Source organism: Petaurus breviceps, unplaced genomic scaffold (genome assembly GCF_028583685.1).
Source record: "Petaurus breviceps papuanus isolate PSGF00001 unplaced genomic scaffold, PetGlider_PUasm1.0 126, whole genome shotgun sequence".
Lineage (NCBI taxonomy): Eukaryota > Metazoa > Chordata > Mammalia > Diprotodontia > Petauridae > Petaurus > Petaurus breviceps.
Window position 1 is genome coordinate 52,539,487 of NW_027185655.1, and position 23,198 is coordinate 52,562,684.

A 23,198-nucleotide genomic window follows, 5' to 3' on the forward strand; every position below is an offset into this window, starting at 1 on the left:
TAATAATGCATAAAGCTAAATACTCAAAGAATAAGACATGGCTAATAAAATATTAAATTAAAAATCAGCATAAAGTAATTATTCTAGAACACAGATAGGGACAGGAATAATAGCATTATGTTATCATAATCAAAAACACAGGATAGTTCATCTTTTGAAAAGGCATGAGTTATAGCCAAAAAAACCCAAACGATGGCACCAACCTCTCTCCCATCCTGAGATTGTCTATTGGTAGCTGATAAAGGCCTTGAGGTTAGTATTCTTAAGCTAGATCTTATATTGTGGTTATATGGCTGATGATACTGGAAGAAGCGAGAGAAAGGGAATAGTGAAGTCTCTTTGTGGTACAGTAAAGTAGCTCTGGGGATTCTGTTTTCTGGGTTAATTTTCATCTTTGTTTTTATTCCTCATCACTGTCTACTCTTCTCGAAAAGTCCTTGTACATTGTACTGAGCTGAAAACTGCCTGAGGTCTAGAAACAAAATTCACCTAAGGTCTAGATAATAATTCTTCACCATAAGGTCAGTTTCAGCTGCTTTCTTGATAACACTAAGACCTTTCCTAGTCTCTCAAGTATGCCTCCATTACAGGCCATGAGACTAGTTGTCAGAACAGATCTGTGGTTCATGTTATATCAGGAGTCCTCATGAAGTGGACTATCTGTTTCTTTTCCTCAGTTTCTCCACCTGTAAAATGAGGGACTGGACTGGATGACCTTAGGGTCCTACCCAGCTTTCAATTTATGATCATGTAATCCAAGGATGGCATTCATTTTCCCAAGTAGGAATATAGGCATATACATCAGCTTTATACTGCTAGGTCAACTAATAAGTGAATAAATCTAACATACCAAAGACTTCATCCAGTTCATTGTGTACCTTGCGCTGGACTTCTGGGTAGGAACCTAATAAGTAAATGACCCAGTTCATAGCTGTTGCTGTGGTGTCATGACCCTAAGGAGAAAAATTAAAATGATGGTGGACAATGAGGAGGAAAAGAGAGAAGGCAGAAGCACAAAAATTGTCTTATAATGCTATTTCAGGTGGAGTACGACAAGGAAAAGAATAAAATATAATTAAATGCAGAAATCAATAACAACTCTAATACTATGACTTAGTCCTTGATGAAGAGGTGGCACTTCTCACCAAGACCAATGCCTCCTATATGTGCCCTTTATTCCATCCCATCCCCTATCTTCTCTAGCTGGCCACCCCCACTATTATCTCATCTCACTAATCTTTAGCCTTTCCCTACCTAGTGGCTTCTTCCTCGATGCTTACAAATTTGCCCAATTCTCTACCCTTCTTTATAAACCTTCACTATGATCTAGCATACCCTCTAGCTATTGCCCTTTATTTCTTCTTATTTCTGAGTTGACCTCTTAGAAAAACAATCTCATTCACTGTCTCCATTCCTTTCCTTTCACATACTTCTCAATACTTTGTAATCCGGTTTCTGACCTCATCATTCAATTGAAACTGCCTTCTCCAAAGTTACCAATGGCCTTTCCAATAGCCAGATCTGATGGCCTTTTCTCAGTTCTCATTCCCCTTTAATTGTCTGCCACACACCTGACACCACTGACCTCTAAAGATATTTTTTCCTCCCTGAGATTGTGCTCTACTCCTATCTACCTGACAGTTGTTTCTCAGTCTTTCACTGGAGGTATCATCAATATTACCCTCCATCTACTACTTTCAGAACTATCAACTAGCAACAGTTTTACACAAAGGAAGGAACTTTTATGTTCCTCAGGAAAAAAACCACCTTATTTTATCAATCTAAGATAACATGGTATATATTTGATTAAGAAAAAAGAAGACAATATTTTCTTTCCTTTTTTGGATAAATCTCAGGTTTTAAAAGCTTATCACTCTAAAGGAGGAATATTGGTGGATGTATGACAAAAAATCATTTTTAATCTGCTGAGTCAACCTGTGCTTGTATCTTTATATAGCTGAGTTTAAGACTTTTCTGGGTATTCCACACAGCAACTATCCTCTGATCAAAGAATTTGGAACTCCTTTTCAACTTATTTAGGGAAGGTTTCTTGACATTATATTCCTTAATGTACTTTCCTGGATTTGGCAGGGAAATTGATCCAAGACAGAATACAAATGGATTTGAGATATAAAGATATAGATAGATAGATAGATAGATAGATAGATAGATGGTAGATAGATACACACATATATGCATGCACACACATTTGTTGTGTGTATACACACACTTATATGTATATACATGCATACGTATATACACACATTTGTTGTTGACACGTATATGTATGTATGTATGCTTGCTTATGAGTAGCTAGGTGGCACAGTGGATAGAATACTAGGTTTGAAATCAGGAAGATGCATCTTCATGAGTTCAAATCCAGCCTCAGACATTTAGTAGCTATGTGACTCTGGGTAAGTCACTTGACCCTGTTTTCCTCAGTTCCCTCATTTGTAAAATGAGCTTGAGAAGGAAATGTCAAACCAGACCAGTATCTTTACCAAGAAAACCCCAAATGGGGTCACAAGAGTTGGACACCATGGAAATGACTCAACAACAATAACGTATATGTGTGTATCTCTTTCTCTCCATATATATATATCTTATATGCACACACATACACATATATGTATCTGTGTGTGTATCACAAGGCTCACATATATCAAAGGCTCATATTACTTTATTTTTTTAAAAAAGCAAATGAGGGGAAATTTTTAAAATAATCTAATACAGTCTCTATCCTAGTGATATAAGAAAATCCAGAAAAAATGTTGTTATCGGTTTGGAATAATACTACATATGCTAAGAATCTCTTCAATAGTATTTGGAAAGCCCCATGATATGACAGCTTACTTCAAACATGAAAGTATCAACTTCTTCTCGAATGTCCTGATAACTTAGTGCATTCCCATCTTCATCAGTTGTATTTAAAAGCAAGTCTAGAAAAGCCTGCCGCTTGAGGTTTTTTGGTTTCATGTCACCATTCTTCTGTGTCTCATTTTCCTTCATTTGTTTGGCTCGTTCTTCAATAACCTTTATATTAGGAGGGAAAAATCCTTGTTTTTATACATTCTGCAGTTTAACAACTTTCCTGCAGAAGAATCGATGGCTTCAGAAGGCCCCAAGCTGTATCATGGCAGCTTTTCCTTAGAGACTCTTCCAAAAACCCAAATTTTAGGTCTCATCACATTTACCATTTTCCCCAACAAGAGGATATAGGTCCAATGTATTATTCAGTGGAGTCCAATACGCATTACTGAATATCAGCTATGCGACAGCACTAAACATACAGAGGCAAAAACCAAAAAAAAAAAAAAATTCCTCAGTCTCTGAACTCAGAAAGCTTCTATTCTACTAGGGAGAAAGAATGAAAATTACTATGGAAATGTTAATGTGACTCCATAAAAAGCAAGTATGATCCTATCAAAAGGAAGCAAATCTTGAAATCAAAACTCAGTCTTGAGTCTGACACCATAAGACAACTCACACACTCCACACCTCAGTTTCCTCATCTGTAAGATATGCTATACATACTCATACTGTGTAGTATATATCTCATAGGATTGTTATGAGGAAAACATTTTGTAAATTTTAAAATTCTCACACATACACATCAAGCATACACACAGAGTTTTGTTTGTGTGTATGTATATGTGTGTTTGCATGCACACATGTGCAATAATTATAATGATTAAGGTTGGCCCTGAAGCAGAGAAGAGAAACTGCACTTTTATCCCTTTTTAGTACAGGTAAGGGACTGTAGGTGTCAAAACTGTATGTTCTTTCAGACTTAGTTCATAGGCAAATTTGTTTTGCTGAACTGCTTTTTTCCCTTTCTTTTTTATTCTTTGTTATAAGGGATGCATCGGTGGAGAGGAGAAGAGGAAATCTATTTGTAAATAAAGATGATATAAAAACAAAAGATACAAATAAACATTTTAACACAACCTTAAAAGTTCATTCATTCTCCTCCAGTCTCTGTCCCTGACCTTCTGGATTTCAGTATCAGGTCTTCTCTATTGATGGTTCATCCTGGAACTGTCCTCAGAGCATGGTGCTACCTTACACTGGAATAGCCTACCAACCCTGCAGGAGGTTCACCCTGCACTATTCCTTCACCAGGTCTTTTCCCCTTCTCCCAATAGTGAGATCCTCCTGGACCATCTATTTTCTCCTGACCCTGTTCCTGATTTTTTGGACTTCAAAACCATGCCCCTGAGCCAGGTATCTCTCTCTGTGTCTCTGTCTCTGCCTCTGTCTCTGTCTCTGCCTCTCTCTTCCTCTTTTGTGTGTTGACTTTCCCCATTAGGTTTCGACCTCATTAGAATGGAAGCTACTCATGGGTAGGGACCATCTTTCTTTTGTTTGTATTTGTATCCCAAGTCTTAGCACAGTATCTTGACACATAATGGGCACTTAATAAAGACTTATTCCATCCCTCTCTTCCTTTTTTCCTTTCTTCCCCTTCTTCCCTTTCATTCATTTCCTCCCTTCCTTCCTTCAAAAGATTATGTCCAGGAACAGTTTGTGAGATAATATTAAGTTACAAAAATTCATTCCAAGCAAGTAAAATCAATTGCTTTTCCATAGAATATCTATTAACTGGTTACCTAGTTAGATGATCTAGCAACAGTAAAATGGATGAATGAAACCATCAGCAATCCAAATATATGAAAAGATAGATTTATACTAAGCATAAATCAAGATGACAACTGCTTACTTTAGATAAGAATCCATAATAAAAAATTCTTTAGATACTTTTTCTGTGATATTTAAAATGTAATTTGATGTAGCACCTCTTCCTTACTCCACTCAAATCAACTAACATTCAGTTTTTCAGATCCATACATTTTACATAAAGTGAAGTACATTTCAAAGGTGTAACTATCTCTCTTGTTATATTTTTTTTAGTTTCCTTATACCAGTTATTTCATTTTAGAACTTGAATACTTTCTCAAGTAGCACAACATAACTGGAAAATACAAATTCTATTGCCTCTGAAAACTATCTATACTTCCTGCAACAGATTTTAATCTGAATGCCTATTTAATTTATTCTATTTAATGTTATTGTCTCCTGTAGGATTCAGGATACTATCAAAATGGGATGGGAGGGGAGGGGAGAAGAAACATACTTTGTCTGTGAAATCATGCAGGATTTTTAAACTTCTCTTGTGTTCCCATCCTTCTTTAAACAAAAGATATGACAAGTCAAGCCAAAGCCAAGGCAACTTCATTCTGCGAAATATTATATCAGTCATCCTACAATCAAAGATTTTAAAAAATGAAACTGTTAAGATGGAGATTAGAATGGAATCCAACAAGAAGCCTTCAAAGTAGTACCCAGATGGCATTATCATCACATTCCATTATAGATCTTGAATGCTAATTACTTATAGTTACTAAGTTATAACTAGGTTATAAGTATATAGTTACTATAGTTATTAACTTAAAGTTATGAAGTGAAGGATAAACATGGATAGAGCACCAGGCCTGGCATCAGGAAGATCTGAGTTTAAATCTAGCCTCAGACATTTACTAGCTATGTGACCCTGGGTAAGTCATTTAACCTCTGTCTACTTCAATTTCCTCAATTGTAAAATGGGGATTGTTATGAGGATAAAATCAGATGACATTCGTAAAGTGATTTTTAAATTTTAAAGTGCCATATAAATGCTAGCTATAATAATAATAATAATAGTTATTATTATTATTATTATTATTATTATTATTATGTTAAGCTCATCACTAGTTCAAGCCACTTGGAAGAAAGCTATTCAGACTAGAATGTGTTTTGGATATCAAATCCATGAATGAAGTCAGTTTATTATTAATCAAATTGTTTATAATTAGGATTTGCATTTGAGAAATCTTTCATCATTCTATGAAATTCTTTTGTTTTTATTTATAAAAAGGTTGTGTTGATAACAATAGTATTTCACAAGGTCATTGTTAGTATTAGATATACAGAAAGAATTTTGCAAATAATCAAATACTAAATAAATGTCAACCTGCACTGTTATTATTATTGGCTCATTCTCTCCACCTTTTTCAATAGGGTTAAGACACAAATTACTCATTTCTGGGTACCAGGATGGTGGAGTAAGTAAATTACTGTAACTCTCCCATATTTACCTCCACACAACAATAAAATAGTGCCCCAAAACAAATCCTGGAACTGCAGAACCAGGAAAAAGATGGGATGAAACAATCTTTTAGCCCAAGAGACTTGAAAAATAGGAACAAAAGGTCTGTCTCACTTGGGTAAAAGGGGAATATACTCTAGGACAGGAGGTGCCCAGCAAGCACCACCTCAGAAAACTATCAGGAAATCCTGAGCCCCAGTGTGGTTGAATAGGCAAACACCAGGGGAAGGGCCAAATACCAGGTCCCACAACCACCATGTGCTTCAGCATAGCCCTGGAGAAACAGGCAACCTTCAGTGGCCAGATCATCATGTGCTTCAGTGTAGCCCCAAGAAAAAGAAGAAGCATTCCACTGGCCTTAGCACATACCAGACAAGAGCACTAGGACCCTGGCTCAGGACCAGGTAAGCTGCCAAACCCTTACAATGTCCAGAAGTACTAGCCAGTCCTACCCCCACCCCATGTCCTCCAGGAGGGTTTACTATGAGCCTCAGGACAACATCAGTGCAGCACCAGGTAAACAGCCAGAGCCTGCAGTCCCTGGCATAAGAAGTCTGAGACAATGCCCCTTCTGTCCCAGGAGCAAAGATCAAATTTAAAAGAAGGAAAAAAGACCCCTCTTCCCCAAAATGAGGAAAAACCAACAAAAAAAAGAATCTAACCATAGAATGACATTACAGTGACAGAGAAGATCAAGACACAAATTCAGAAGAGAGTAAAAATGTAAAAACACCTATGGGCAAAGCCCCAAACTAAAACAGGAAGTGGTCTCAAACCCAGAATGAACTCATGAAAGAGCTTAAAAATCATAAAAGAGAGGTAGAAGATAAATTGGGAAAGGAAATGAGAGTGATTCAAGAGAATTATGAAAAATGTCAGTAGCTTGAAAAAAGAAAACAACTGCTTAAAATGTAAAAGTGGCCAAATGGAAAAAGAAATACAAAAATCCACTAAAGAACTGGCCAAATGAAGAGGGAAGTACAAAAGCTAACTAAGGAAAACAACTCTTTGGAAGTTAGAATTGGACAAGTGGAAGCTAATGATTTTATGAGAAATCAAGAATCAACTTTGCTCAGCAGACATTCAAAGAAATACCCCAAAGGCCAAGAATAACAACCACCCAGTTAGAACTCATCCCACCCACTATGACACTCATTTGTCTATGACAAGAGGCCAGTGACAATCACAAGTATAAAAAAGCTACCCATGGGGGCGGAGTCAAGATGGCTGAGTAGAAATAGAACCTCCCTGCTGTTTCAGCTCCCACCTTCCCCAATCCATGTAAAAAGGGGACTCTAAACAAACTTTGGAGCTGCAGAACCCACAAAATGATACAGAGAAGTTAGCCTCCCACTGAGAACAGCCCAGCAGGCCAGCAGGAATCAGCCAGAGCAGTGTTCTGGGAGCCGAGCCTAGCCCCATGCCGAGGCTTTAGCCCCAGGGCAGGCCTGACCAGCCACCAGCCAGAGGGACTCCAGATCAGCAGCAGCTGTGGCCATTTCCAGATTTATCAACACATAGATATGAAGGAAAAAGTGAGAGGTCAGTGCAGTCTGGACTTTGGGACCCAGTAAGTGGAGTGCATGGCTTTTGCCCCCAGGGCGAGAAGCTGCTGAGATACCGGCACAGCCAGCCCGAGCCACATGGCAGCTTCAGCTCCTGGCCTGCAGAGTGTAGGGGGACCAAGCACCAGTCTGAGGGGAAATCGTTCTTGCTTTAACCTTCTTGGATCTGGATTGCAGTCTATGGTGTAGGTCCTGGGGTGTGTCCAGCTTGCCAGAGTGTGAAGACCTCAGATAGGACACCCATCTAATACCTCCGGCAGCTGAGAAAACCCCAGAGTTTGGGACGAAAGCTCCCCTGTCTGGTGGCAGAGTCCTACTGTGGCAAAAAGCCCAGGGGTCAAGTGACTGAGGGGCAACTTGACCAGGCAAAGGAAACAAAGCAGACAGAAGATTTCAACATTAGACTCCTATTTTGGGGAAAAAAAGGAGCAAAGCATGGAACAGGAAGAAGACAGTGAAGTTAGAACTCCTGCACCAAGAGCTTCAAAGGAAAATAAGAGCTGGTTACAGGCCATAGAGGACCTTAAGAAGCAGATAAGAGAAGTGGAGGGAAAATTGGGAAGAGAAATGAGAACGATGCAAGAAAATTATGAAATGAGAGTCAACAGCCTAACTGAGGAAAATAACACCTTAAAAAATAGACTAACTCAAATGGCAAAAGAGGCTCAAAAAGGCAATGAGGAAAAGAATACCTTAAAAAGCTGAATTTGCCAGATGGAAAAAGAATCTCAAAAGCTCAATGAGGAAAATCATTGCTTCAGAATTAGATTGGAGTAAATGGAAGCTAATGACTTTATGAGAAATCAAGATGCTGTTAAACAGATCCAAACAAATGAAAGAATAGAAGGCAATGTGAAATATCTCATGGGAAAAACCACTGACCTGGAAAATAGAACCAGGAGAGATAATTTAAAAATTATTGGACTACCTGAAAGCCATGATCAAAGTAAGAACCTAGAAATCATCCTCCAGGAAGTTTTCAAAGGAAACTGCCCTGATGTTTTAGAACCAGAGGGCAAAATAGAGGTTGAAAGAATCCACCGATCACCTCCTAAAAAGATCCCCAAAAGAAAACTCCTAGGAGTCTTATAGCCAGGTTCCGGAATTCCCAGATTAAGGAAAGAATATTACAGGCAGCCAGGAAGAAACAATTTGAATATTGTGGAAATGCAATCAGGATAACCCAGGATCTGGCAGCTTCTACACTGAGGGATCAATGGGCCTGGAATATGATATTCCGGAGGTCAAAGGAGCTGGGATTAAAACCAAGAGTCACCTACCCAGCAAAACTGAATATCATGTTTCAGGGGAAAATATGGTTATTCAGTGGAATAGAGGACTTTCAAGCATTCTTGCTGAAAAAACCAGAGCTGAATAGAAAATTTGACATTCAGATACAAGAAGCAAGAGAAGCATGAGAAGATAGGTTGAGACTCAATCCATCAACACCATCAAAATGGTGTTATCCCTCTCAAGGACATTCTCAGTGCCATTTATGCTTGTCCAGCTACTCTTCTAGATCTGACTCTCTGGATTTATTTCCTTTAGTGTCATTTCTACTTCCTCACATGGCTATCAATGAGAGACTAAGATGTCCAAATAAGGAGATGTCATTATTGCAGAAAATAGTTTGCTATGGAAATCTTGAAGGATCTTTTGCATTTTTTAAGCTTCTTATGCTGCTTCCAATTTTATCCCTCCATACTCTTGGGATAACCTAGCTTGATTGGATTACACACCATCTTTCTATAAATTTGTTTATCCTAGATGCTCACTGTTGTATAATGTAATACATCTCACAATCAACCATGATCCTCCCTAAAATTTTATTAATATGTTCATATTAAAGGGTTGTCTTTGACTATATGCCATAGAGAAACATTGTTCACTGATCGAGACAGTTTCTATGGTCTTTTGACTTCATTATTGTGATGATTACTTTACATCAGGTAAAATTCTTATGAATGAAAAAAAAATGTCCACCAATCAGGGCTGATTTCTCCTGTAGGTGCATTCTCTTTCAAAAAAAGAAAAAAATTTAAGGCATTCAGTGTCTCCATTAGGTATCTTTGGTTACCAAGAGAAAGCACTGACCATCAATTTATTGAATATTAGATAGCCTAGCTAATAAACTGATTATTAATTACCCAAATTTTTTTTAAAAAGCTACCCATTTTATAGATGTCATGGACAAGGTTTACTTCTTGAAACATCACAGAATCAGGCAACCAAAGAAATTCTGACATGGATGGAAACTTGGAGGTCACTTAATCTGACCCCTTCATTTTCTAGGTGAGGACACTGCAGGTCAGAGAGTCTAAGCAATGTGCCATAGGTCAGCAGCTAATCAGTATCAGATCAGGTCATTGAACCCATGGATTCCAGCAGATACCAAGTCCAATATCCTTTCCATTCCTTATGTCATTGTTTCACATTGCAAAATGTCCTTTTCTGTGAAAATTCTGTATAAGCTACTGCAATATATTTTGAAGACAAATGCATTTCTCAAACTTTTGGTGTTGTTAACAGCTTTTTGAGTGAAGAAGAAAAAACATCTTTAAAAAAAGAATGATTCCATTTTGGAGGTACTCATTTCACTGGCACAGTGAACTACCAGTGAGGAAACTATCTCTGCCAAGGAGTATCAGCATATATTTTGCAACATAGAAATTTGCCTGGGATACTAAAAGGTTAATTGATTTGCCCGCATAGGCAACATATGTCAGAAGCAGAACTTGACCCAGATCTTCCTGTTATCTACCCACCACACTGACTTCAGTAGGGTCCATTCTTTTTTCCCAGCTAGGAACTTTTTAAATGAGTCACTTTTACATCACAACTTCTACTGCTAGGTAGTAATTGGCCCAGCAGATATAATTACTTATAGTTATAATATATAGTTACTGTAGTTACTAACTTATAATTACTAAGAAAAGGATAAACATGGACAGAATACCAGGCTTGGCATCAGGAAAATGAGTCCAGATCCAGCCTCAGAGACTTATGAGCTCTGTGTGACCCTGCACAAGTTACTTAGCTGCTTTCTGACTCAGTTTCTCCAACTGTAAAATGGGGATAATAATAGCACCTACCTCCCAGGTTTGTTGTAAAGTTCAAATGAGATGAATTTTTAAAGAGTTTAGCATAATCCCTGGCACATAGTAGGTGCTATATTGTTATTATTATCACTCTTATAACCACTGATCTTCTAAGATCTTCATCCCATTTCTTACCTTCAAGTTATACGTGAACAGGATTCATTTAACAGAGTCAGGGAAAGGAGAAAATCCTCTGAACTCAGCTATTTTGTCAATGAGGAGAAATAATTTGTCCCAACCCTGGGAAACCCAGAAAAGCTTACAGTTTAACAGTATTTAGTATGTTCCTTCCTTCCCTTTTCCATTCCTCAACTGAATATGCTTTCCAAGGTTTCCCTCCTTAGCCTTCTTCTACTCCAGAAGTTCTGAACTTGGCCCTATGAATTTTTTAAAACATCCATTTTCATAAATGTATTTCAGCATGTTGGTTTTCTTTGTATTATTATATATTCCAATTTATCAATTTAAAAACATGGTCGTGAGAAGGGATCCATAGGCTTCACCTGACTGCCAAAAGGCAGTGACACAAAAATATTAGTTCCAATTCTATCTGTTCTTATCCCTCATTTCTCCAGGCCATACTTCACATCTCTACCAACACCCCTCCCCTATTCAAAAACCTCCTGTGACTCCATCATTTTAATCAGTTCACTCTTCTACTCAAGGACATTTTTGGCTCCCCACTGTCCACTAAAAAAATAATTAATTCCTTAACCTATAGTTAAAGTTTTCAAAAATCTGGCTGCAACTTTCCTCGCCAGCCTTCTCTCAACAGCCTTGTCTGTTCTCCTAGGTTTGCATACAGAATGTACTTCTCACCACCTTCCAATTTTGTCTGGTCCCTTCAAAAATTAATTTCCTTTCTACTAAACCTAGGCTGATACTCTGAAAGCAAACTCTATAAGACCCAGGATTTCACTGATGTGTGTACCTACCCTTCCCCATTGACGTGAATCCCAACCTCTTCAGGAATTGCTATGAAGACTCCCTCCACTTTTTAGCAAACTGCTAAATGAAAAAGACAAACAAAACACAAAAACCCAAACTCAGGACTGCATTGGAAGGTTTTCCAGCTTCGTAGGACTGGAACACAGCCACTCCAAAAGGAGACTTTGAAGGAAGAATGTTTTTGGTTTTTTTGGTGAGAGGTGTCAAAGCCATAAATAGAATACATTGTTCATGGAAGAAATGGTAGATGCAAAAACTTGGGCAATTTCATATATTAATTCAAGTCCACTTAAAAATATTAATTTAATATGTAGGCATAATAACAGCCCGTAAGAACCATAAAAAAGGAAATGTTATATACATGATTAAAATATCATTGCTGGCACTAACTTTAAAAACCTGAATAAATAATAATCCTTTGAAAGCTCAAAAATATCTATTTACCTAAAAACTGAGCGGACATACTCAGAGTCACCATTGGCCTGGGCACCAACATTTTTACCCATAGCAGTTTCTAGAAGATGAAAGAAAAAGCCTGAGTTAGAGTCATAAGAACATTCATCAAGTGGGTGGGGAGTGGGAGTGGTTTAATGATTTACTATTTTTAAAATTGTATAATGTTTATACATTATTTTCAATTGTCCACCATCTTCCATGCTCCCTTCTCTTCTCCTTCCTTTATCCATTCTGCCTTCTTCTCCTTTCCTGTTCCTCCTTTTCTTTTGTCCTTCCTTCGCTATCCTACCACTGTCCCAGGAGTGGATATAAACTGGGGAGGGATCCCCAGCTAAGCTGGTGCTACAGGGTTCAATTCTGAGTCAGTCTGATGCTAGGTCCAGTGACCTACGCTTTTTCTCCAACACTATCCCCATATCTGATTACCATAATTAAATAATAATTAGAACTTACCACAGATTATGTCTAAGGTACAAAGAGTGATGTCAAGAAAACAATTAAAGGCTTCTTGGTCAATGTGCTTTTCAAGCTTATTGACTAATATGTTAGATTGTTCATTCATAACATCTAAGAATTCTTCCAGAATCGTGAAATGAAAGGTTGGGGTAAGCATTTTTCTCCTAGAACGCCACTTGTTTCCAGTACTAGAGATTTGTTACAAATAATAAGAAGAAAAAAAGCAATGAATCAGATTTTTAAAAAACTTCTCGATCTGAAGTCCAAATTTGATAATTAATCTATAATTAATCTATAGATATTATTAATAATATAATCATAATTAATCTATATATTATTAAATGTTTTTTTAAGAATTTCAATGAGTCAGTCATAATAAATATATTCTAAAACTCTGATACATAAGATTCTGATTATAATAGAATACTGAATGACAACAGAAATGTAGAGTCTACAGAAATATAAGATTATGCTGTCTCATCAGCAGTACAATTCTCTATTTCTGGAATGCCCAGCCCTTGTTAAATCGCTACCCATCCTTAAAAGCCTAACTCCCAGGCTACTAAATCTCTGATTATCCTGCTGCTAACTACCTCCCTTTTCTGATGTCAGAGAGTACCTGGTTTGGCCCCGTTCTGGAAATATCATATTTTGCTATGTATTATACTTCTCAACACTTCCATTTCTACTTCTACTAGACTTTATGCTCCATGAGGGCAGAGAAGTAACCTGCAAACCCCTCATCTACTTTAATACCTAACACAAAGGCTTATATATAGTAGGCACTTAATAAATGTCTTGAATTTTAATATAGTGTTAATCTATGTAACTATTACAACTTCAGTGGTTTCATAAAAAGCCCCATTGAAAAGAATCCTTAATTTGAGAGGGAAAAAGTATTCAAAATATCATCTACTTTAATAACTAACACAAAGGCTTGTATACAGTATCCACTTAATGTCTGTTGAATTTTAATAGTGTTAATCTATGTAACTATTACAACTTCAATGGTTTCACATAAAGCCCCATGGAAAAGATTCCTTAATTTGAGAAGGAAACAGGATTCAAAATATCAGAAACCTCAAACACATTTTAATCTCGATTCATAACTATAGAATTATACTATAAAAATGGGATGTCTTTTTAACACAGTTGTAACAACATCATTATATATTGAGTAGTTGAATCACAAAGATTCCATCTAATATCACAGGTAATTTTTTCATGTCAACAAATAGAAATAGTATAAAAAATTTTAAGGTAGATAGCAGTAGCTCCTGAAATCTTCAATTCTCAAAAGAAATAGGATGATATCTTTATATTACATACCTTGTAAGGAGTCCAAGGCCAAGCCAGGGTTCCAGGAACTTATACATGCAGGATTTGTCTATTTGCTTTGAACTTGATAAAAGTGCCTTAAGAGAGGAAAAAGAAAAATGTGTGCTTCCGGTTATGGAAACCTGTGTGATGGAGTGTGACCTTGGATTCAGGAAGTCCTAAATACAAACTCTCTTATAGTAGCCATGTGACTGGTCATTTAGCCTCTTATTGGTCCCAGGAAATTCTATAAGACTATAAATGACACAGGAGACATTATTTTATGTCAGCAGAGGGAATTTCTACACTCAAAATTTTTTACATCAGCGAAGCTGTAGCCTCAAACCAAAACTATGCATCTATTCACACCCTGTTTGTGTGCAGATGTGTGTGTCTGTATACCTACATGTAGATAGATAGACAATAGATAGTTAGATTGATTATTTTTAAAATTAATTTTAATCAAACCTGTGGTTTCATTGGTATAGTGAACTCCAGGTATAGAAACCCTTCTTCCAATACAGGATCATAACTATTATGCAATTTTAGTCTTAGAGATTTGCCTAGTTCACTGAGATGATAAGTGACTTTCTGAGAGTCACACAGTATGAGTCAGAAGGAGGATTTGAACCTAGGCCCTCTGGACTTCAAAGTCAATTTGGAGGTTGTCCACTACACTGACTCTTACTACACTGCTCTCCCTCCACCTCCATTTTCTCTCTGTCTCTCTCTGTGTGTCTCTCTGTCTCTTTCCCTCCATCTCTCTCTCTTCTTCTCTTCCCTCCCTCTCTCTCTCTCTCTCTCTCTCTCTCTCTCTCTCTCTCTCTCTCCATCTTTCTGTCTCTCCTTTTCCTTCTCTCTCTCTCCCTCTCTCTCTCTCCCCCACCCTCCCTCCCTTCTCTCCTCACTCCCCTCTATGTATACACACATACAAATATAATTACAAACACATATCATCATACATAATATATATTATATGTACATATATGGGGGAAAGCATGGAAGTTATTTTACATATTAAAATGCCTATATGGGACAATTTAGATCTAAAACAAAAATTTCAAAACCCACTCCAAAACTCCACATTTTTTTTGCTTTGGTGTGGCATATTGATTCACTCATTCATAAAGAAATCTTCCTACCCACATCACAAATTCCTGTTAGCAAGCTGGTTTACAGAAAGGAAAGGAGGAACTTTTCCATTTAAGTGTTTAACTATACCCACATAAAACATAGACCCTAAATGAGGAAAGCCAAACCTTTAACCAACTTGGTGCTTTAAGGGGGTTAACAGATAAAATGTGAAAAGAAAAAAAAGTTTTTGTTTTTTTTAAGATTTCCAGGATTAAAATCAAAAATCAGACCAAGGGGCAGCTAAGTGGTGCAGTGAATAGAGCATCATCCCTGGAGTTCAAATCTGAACCTGAGTCCAAATCTGGCCTCAGACACTAACTAGCTGTGTGACCCTGGGCAAGTCACTTAACCCCAATTGCCTCAAAAAAAAAGATTTGGGTCAATCATGTATCAAAAAAAAAACAAATGAATAAATGGGTTAACTTAAAGATACATTGGTACCCTAGAGATACTAAAAGAACAGGAGGAAGGGCTCCCATGTGTTGGACAGCTCCTTATTATGGAGGGAGAGGAGGAAAGGAGAAAGAATAAAAACAATAACCACTGATATTCATATATAAATAGTATTGCAAGGTTTACAAAACATTTTCCTTCTAACAAAAGTAGCACAATGATTAAGAGAGAAAAATGGAGGTTAAGAGGTTAAGTGAAAGTAGGTAGAAAGTCAGAAAACCACTAGCTGACCTTGGTAAATTCAAATCACTAGGCTCTGATGAATGATAGATTCAGTTCTGAGAGAACTGGCAGATGAGACTGACAAGCCACTGTCAAGGATTTCATGGATCCTGGAGGATAGGAAGGGTATCATGGAACCTGAGAAGGGCAAATAGTCTCTGGATTTCCAAAAATAGAGAAGACAGAGTTTGTAAAACTCTAGTCCAAGGAACTCCATTCCCTAGGAAATTTCTAGAAAATATTATTAGAGGTATGAATAATGAACAACCAGAAAAGAAGCCAGGAAGGCTTCTGAAAGAATAGGTCATGCTATTCCCCAAAGCATAAAATTGCAAATAACCAAATGAAAGATTGCTTCAAGTCACTAATAATAAGAGAAATGCAGATCAAAACAACTCTGAAATTTTAACTCATACAAAGCAAACTGGCAAAGCTGACAAAAGACGGGACTAGGCAATGTTATAGGACATGTAAAAAGACAGGTAGATTTTAGGTAATCAAAGTGTATAGAGTACAAACAAACTATCCCCCTTAAGGCTAAGAGACCAACCATTGGGCCACTTACAACTGTCTTGGAAGAGCTGTGAATGGATCCAACCACTCTGCAAATCAGTTTGGAAGGAGTGGTCAGATAGGTAAGAGGAGAACCAAGAGAGAGGTGACCTAAAAACCTAGAGAGAAGAGAGTATCAAGGAGCAGTCGGTAGATTAGCTGTGCCAAAGCCTACAGAGAAGAAGAAATGGATGAGGATTGAGAAAAGGACATTGAATTTGACAACTGAGAGATAATTGATAACTTTGAAGGAAGCAATTTTGGTTGAATGAGTTGGAAGCCAAGCTGTAGAGACTTAAGAGAGCAAGAGGAAATTCTATAGGGGGCACTTGCTGTAGACAGTGCTTCCCAAGCAATTCAACCAAAAAAAGAAAGAAGGATATGGAACTCAAGCCAGCAAGAATGGGTGGATGGATGGATGGATCAAGCAAGGTTTTCATGAGAAGACACAGGCATGTTTGTAGGCAGTAGGAAAGCAGTTAATAGACAGGGAGAAACTGATAATAAGCGATGAAATGGATGATAGAGGGGGTAATCTGCTGAAGAACAGAAGATAAAATGGGGTTATTTGTGGGTAAAGCCAGATTTTCCTTGACAATGAGAAAGGCCACCTCATTATGTGAGAGAGGGATGAAGGAAGAGGTAGTGGAAGAAGGAATCTGGGCTATGTGTGATGAGCAGTTGAGTAAAAGATGCAGCTATTGGCAAATGACCTCAATTTTTTCAGTAAAATTTGAGGCAAGTTTCTCAGCTGAGTTTGTGGAAGTGGGGAGCCATATGAGACTTGAAGAAGGATAAAAAGATTTAGAAGACAGGGTGGCCAGGTAGCACAGCGAGTAAGAGCACTGGCTCCGGTGTTGGGATGACCTGGAGATCGAATCCTGGGCTCAGATACTCAGCACCACACCCAGAAATAACTGGCCGTGTAACCTTGAGCAAGTTACTTAACTCCAATTGCTTAAAAAAAAATAAAAATAAAAATAAAAAGATTTAGAAGAGCTGCTATGATGAGGATAGCAAAAGGATTGCCTGTCAGCAGTGAGGGCCCAGTTAATGTTATGTATCATAAATTCATAGGGGACCCAGTTAGAACAGACTTCAGCAGCATGTTTGCAGGAACAATGATAGCAGATGAAAATCATCAAAGGCTGAGGCTTTGCAGGGCAAGTTCAGTGACGTGATAAGGGGGCAGAAGAAAATGGGAATGTTTGTCCTGAGGAATAGAAGATGGAAGGGTGGAAAGGGGGGACATAACAATTGTCTACACATATCTGAAGGACCAGAGAGAAGAGGGAATAGACTTACTCTGTCTCTCACCAGCAGAGAGTGGCAAAGAAGTAGATTTGGACTTGATATTAGGAAAAGCTTCCTAAAAAATAGGGCAATCCAAAAGTAGAGGTTCCTCCTCACTATAGATCTTCAAGCCTTACAAGACTAGATTACTTCTTGAATATTCTGAAGAAGGGATTCTGGTTGAGATCAAAGATCTTAATCTTTTTTGTTTCATTGTTGTTGACTTGTTTCAGGGGCATCTAACTCTTCATTACCCTACTTGGGGTTTTCTTGGCAAAGATACCGGTTTTTCATTTCCTTCTCCAGCTCATTTTACATATGAGGAAAGTAAGGCAAAGAGGATGAAGTGACTTGGGCAAGTCCCACAGGTGGTTTCGAAGACTGGGTTTTAACTCAGGTCCTCCTGACTTTAAGGCCAGCACTCTTTCCATTGTCCTAACAGATTAATTTTCAATTTCAGTTTAACTCAGTCCTTGCAACTAAATTCAGTACTTAACATTCCCTAGCAGAAGGATGTGTAGAATGTAATTATGAAAAAAAGTTTCTTGTTTTATGAAGTAGAAATAATTGTAACATAATAATGACATGACACTTGGGTTTTCTTCTGAGACCTAGTTTGTTCTGGCATTGCTGTTATTCAATTTTTTCAGCCATGTCTGATTATTCGTGACCCCATTTGGTGTTTACTTGGCAAAGATCCTAGAGTAGTCTACATTTCCTTATCCAGCTCATTTTACAGATGAGGAAACTGAGGCAGAGTTAAGTGACTTGCCTAGGGTCACACAACTCATATCTGAGGGCAGATTTGAAGTTGGATCTTCTTTACTCCATAAAAGAACCCTTTGGCAGATTCAGATTGATACTTAATATGTAGATTTAAAAAGGAAACCAATTATATTGAAATAGTTGGTTTTTAAAAATACCTGTCCAGTATTCTTACATTTTATTCCCCTCATGATTCTGTGACCCTCCTTGCTAGTGCATGAAACTCCTTGCTAGTCCTCACACACAACACTCCATTTCCTGATTCCATCCATCTTCACTGACTATCTCTCAGGTATGGAATTTTTTTCCTTCTCTTCTCTCTCTCCTGCTTCCTTCAGATCCCAGCTAAAATGTATGCTTTCTGCAAGAAGCCTTGGCTGGGCCCTCTTAATGCTAGTACCATCCCTATGAGAATACCTCCAATTTATCCTGTATATATCTTATTGTTTATAGCTGTTTGTATGCTGACTCCCTTGTTAGATTGGGAGCTCCTTGAGGTCAGGGTAAGGTTTTTTGCTTGCTTGTGTTATTTTCTTTTCTGTATATCCTCAGTACTTTGCACCATGCCTGGCACATAGTTGGGCTTAATAAAGGCTAGTTGATTTGACTTAATGAGTTCAGATTTATGACGTTCTCAAATCCTGTATCATCAGAGATGACATTAGAACTCTGGACCTCCTGACTCTAAATATTGCACTCTGTTTTGTATGCTGTGCTCCATAAAGAATGTAGAATATTGCTTCATTATAGAAGATGGGGAACCTCCATTTAGGAGGCTATATTTTCAAATATGACTGTCCTGGTTTAAGTGAGTTGAGAAACAGTACTCCACTAATCTTTCAGTTGGCTGCTAATAGGTGTAATTAACTAAATTTGTACTTGGAGAAAAGTGAGCTTCGGAGAAATCAAGCTATGGACACACAGGGATTTCAACTATGTAGTCATGAACCTCTATTTCCTCATTCTCATTCTGCTGCATTCTTTACTATGTCAACTTTTCTTCCTGTAAGAAATGCTTCATATTGCCTTCCCTATCAGACTGTGAGATCTTTCAAATCAGGTAGCAGTGTGATACAGAGGATAGGGCATGGGACCTAGAATTAGGAAGAACCAAGTTCTTCCTAGCCGTGTGACTTTAATCAAATCCTTTAACCTCAGTTTCTTCAATGGAAAAACGGGAATACTAAGTAGAACCCATCTCCCAGGTTTTTATAAGGATAAACTGAAGTAATTCATTAGTGAATGAATCAACAATAAAGGTGCTTAATAAATGCTTATTTACTAATTATAGTAAAGAATCATTTTAACATGATTCTCATGAAATAATGTTGCAATGTTAATAATTATTTATACATTTATAAGTAATTATATTAAAATAATATTCATAAATAATATGAATAATTTGTATTTAAAATAAGCCCTTTCCCTATCTTTAAAAGAACAAAAGTTTTAAAAAGTAGATTAAGATTTCTAGAGATAGAACTGAAATAGAAAGGAAGAAATATAGAGGTAATTCTGAGGGATAGAGGAAAGGCAAGAGAGACTTTACTGTTTATATGCTTTCTGAATAGTCATGTGTAGCACCAATGCAATATTTACAGCACCCACAATCACGATAAAGACTGACTATAATTATCATATGACATTCAATTGCAAAATATACCAGTTTCTCCAGGTAGAGGACAGAACTGAAACATTTTTTCAGACACCAGAAAAACAAATCCCAAAAGCAGTAAGCTGATTCCATCATAGTACCAAAGATATTCAGAAGCCATGATAACACTGAGAAGCCACAGCATCCTTCAGCCTTCTCACAAACCAATACAAGATCAATATCTACTCAGGAGCCTGACTCCTTGCCTAGCATCCTCTCTCCCCCACCATCTCACTAGCTCTGAATCCCCACTTCCTATGGGCTCTGCTTCCCTTCAGAAAACTCCTCCCACCACAGGCTCCATGTGATTACATTCAGCCTATTTGAGGGCAGAGTTTACTTTCAAAGCAGGGAAGGTCTTCAAACTCCCCCCTAGGTCTATTAAGGGGCAGGGAATATCTTCAAATTCCCATTCCCATTACAGTATGGTGGTGTACACCTGTAATGCCAGCTATAGGGAGGCTGTTGATCTCTTGAGGTCTGAATGCCAGTTGGACGATTGAACTAAAGTAAAACACCAACATGGTAAACCCTAATGATTGAGGAGGGCTGAACCAGGACAGGTTGGAAAGGGAGCATATCACAGCTTCCATGCTAGCCAGTGTGGGATTAAGTCCATAGATGGCTGCTGTACTTCCAGTCTGGGCAAGATAAAAAGACCCAGTATTAAAAAATAAATAACATAATCTCAAAAGCTTTCTCTTTAAATTATTGAGCAAGGTCCTCTTTGATTTGAATACCAGTAAAACAAAGACATTGTAAGAGAGTAAACTTATCATAACAATAGGCCATAAATAAAGAAATCCTATATATAAGATATATATATATAAATATATTATATATATATATATATATAAAGAATAAAAAAAGTCCTCCATGTATTTCCCTAAGTCATAAAGCAAGTAGCAGGGAGCATTTCCAATAGGTATACCAGTAGGATTCAACAGTTGTTCAAATTACATGCTTCTATTTTAAATACAAACTCACCTCCACATTATCAGCATTATACAATGCCACCATAGGCACTGGTCCTACCCAAAGTTTTAGCAGCGGTTCATGTCTGTATTCTTCAGTATAGTGTAGTATCTGTTCAAAAAATTCTGGGAAATAAAGGTTTTCAGTTAAAATTCATTCAAAATGAGCATTTGGGCAATTAAATGTTTGTAAAAACTATGCATTTTATAAAATACCTCTAGCTTTCTGAAAAACTATTGAGACCTCTTAGGATTCCATTTTTAAAACAGGAATGGGAAAAATGACTCCCTGTATGATGACTTACAACAGAAACCAAATGCTTTATATGGGCTTCTATGCACTAAAAGATATTTGAAGTTTTTATCTGATTTTTAATAATCGTGTTACCTTTTCAGTACCTTCATATGGTACAAGGTGAGAATCTGTTTTATTTTTTCCATGTTGCTAGCCATCTTTCTCCAAACACTTATTTCTTCATTAAAACTTTCCCTCATTTTTGCTAGCTAAAAGCTCATCAAATACTAAATTCTTATATGTATTCAGTCATTTCTACAAGTTCTATTCTATGCCACTATTCTGATTTTTCCTGTTTGGTTTTGTTTAGAGTTTTTGTTATTTCAGTATCCGCTTTGATAAGACTTACTTTATCATATGTTTTAAAATTATTAGGGCAGAGAGAAGGAATTACCTTAATCTATTTTTTCTCCCTCTTTATCCATAATTCCACAAAAATAATAAATATAGGTGGTATGAAGGGCAGAAGACCAGTGCATTTTGTGTAAGACTACAGCATATTATCAATGATAACTTGCCAATTTGCATATATTGTCTACTCTGGTTAGATTTTCAATTCTTTGATGACAATGGTTTTCCATATTTGTCTTTGAATCCCCAGCACCTACAACTAGGCCTGGAACTTAGTAGATGCTTAATAAAAGCCTTTGATGGACTGAGGTTTTGTTTTCCTTTGTGTCTCAGGTGCTTGGTACATCATAAGCCTTAGCAAGTGTTGACTTTGTTGACTGAGTGAAAAGTAGTATTCCTGGAAAAAGAAATAGATTCATTACACATCAAAAGGGATGGAGAATAGATGGTGAGTTTGAGTTCTGCTTGGCTGCCCATTTAATATTAAAATTCCTGGGGGAAGATACTCAGTGTATAGGGTAGAACCTTTTTGAAGGATTTATATTTATAGAAGGACTTGGATGAAATCACACTAGAAGAGAAGAATGTACAGTTAGATTGGCATCACCAACTTCTTTTGATTTACCCCTTCTAATATCACTTCATACTATTCCTTGTCAGTCTTTAAAGAGTTCTTATGTTTATGGTCCCCTGAAATCATCAAAGGAAAAAATGAGTGAGAGAAAACCAAGAACTGAATTTTAGGGGAGATCTATATTTAGAAGGTCAGAAGTTAAAGAAAAAGCCACTTTCCTTTAAAAAAAATCAGGACAGGAGAGGAACTGTTAGATAGTAGTTTATCCTAAAAAATATCTTGGGGTATTTGAGGAATGCAAAGGCAATAATTAATTCAGCCATAGGATGTGGCACACCAACAATTACAAAAAGCCATTGCAATCTTGGACTCCATTAAGAGAGCTGTAACCTCCAGGAATAAGGAAGTGATAGTCCCTCTATACTATGTCATGCTCAGATCATTAGAAGGGCATTTAATAAACTAGAGAGTGTCCTGAGGAGAGCAAGCAAGGTGATGAAAACCCTTGAATTCCTTATCATGTGAATGTCTTTTCATGAAGCTGGGGGTGTTTAGCATGCAGGAGAGTTGGTGCAGAGGGGATGTGATAGACCTGGTCAGGTATTTGAAGGAAGAGGAATTGGATTTGTTCTGTCTAGAGCCAGAGGGAAGAAAAAAGAGTAATGAGTGAAGATGCAAGGAGGCAAAGCCTAGGCTTCTTGTCAAGAAAAACTTAATGATTGGAACTGTCCAAAAGTACTCTCTTTGAAGATAGGTTCAAAACAGATTCAGGATGACCACTTGTTGGGTGTATTATAGTGAAGACTTCTTTCTGGTATGGCATGGTTATATTATAGTAATTATATGGTTGTTGAGGTACCCTTTCAACTCCAAAATTCTGTGATTCAGTGAAATCAAGAATGATGAAGGCTGAGGAAAATGCCATTCACTGGATTTGATAATTAGG

At 37.3% G+C, this 23,198-nt stretch overlaps 1 protein-coding gene across 1 annotated transcript in view; it reads right to left on the minus strand.

The window, feature by feature from the left end:
* The window catches only part of CYP4V2 (cytochrome P450 family 4 subfamily V member 2), a 34,791-nt gene that overhangs the window by 5,982 nt on the left and 5,611 nt on the right, over positions 1-23,198 (minus strand). Inside the window, exons 2-8 of the mRNA XM_069095651.1 lie at positions 21,046-21,158; positions 13,998-14,083; positions 12,666-12,856; positions 12,201-12,270; positions 5,135-5,261; positions 2,854-3,033; positions 851-953 (exon numbers count right to left, since the gene is read on the minus strand). Coding sequence (XP_068951752.1) covers positions 851-953; positions 2,854-3,033; positions 5,135-5,261; positions 12,201-12,270; positions 12,666-12,856; positions 13,998-14,083; positions 21,046-21,158 — 870 coding nt within the window. The remainder of the gene's footprint in view (positions 1-850; positions 954-2,853; positions 3,034-5,134; positions 5,262-12,200; positions 12,271-12,665; positions 12,857-13,997; positions 14,084-21,045; positions 21,159-23,198) is intronic.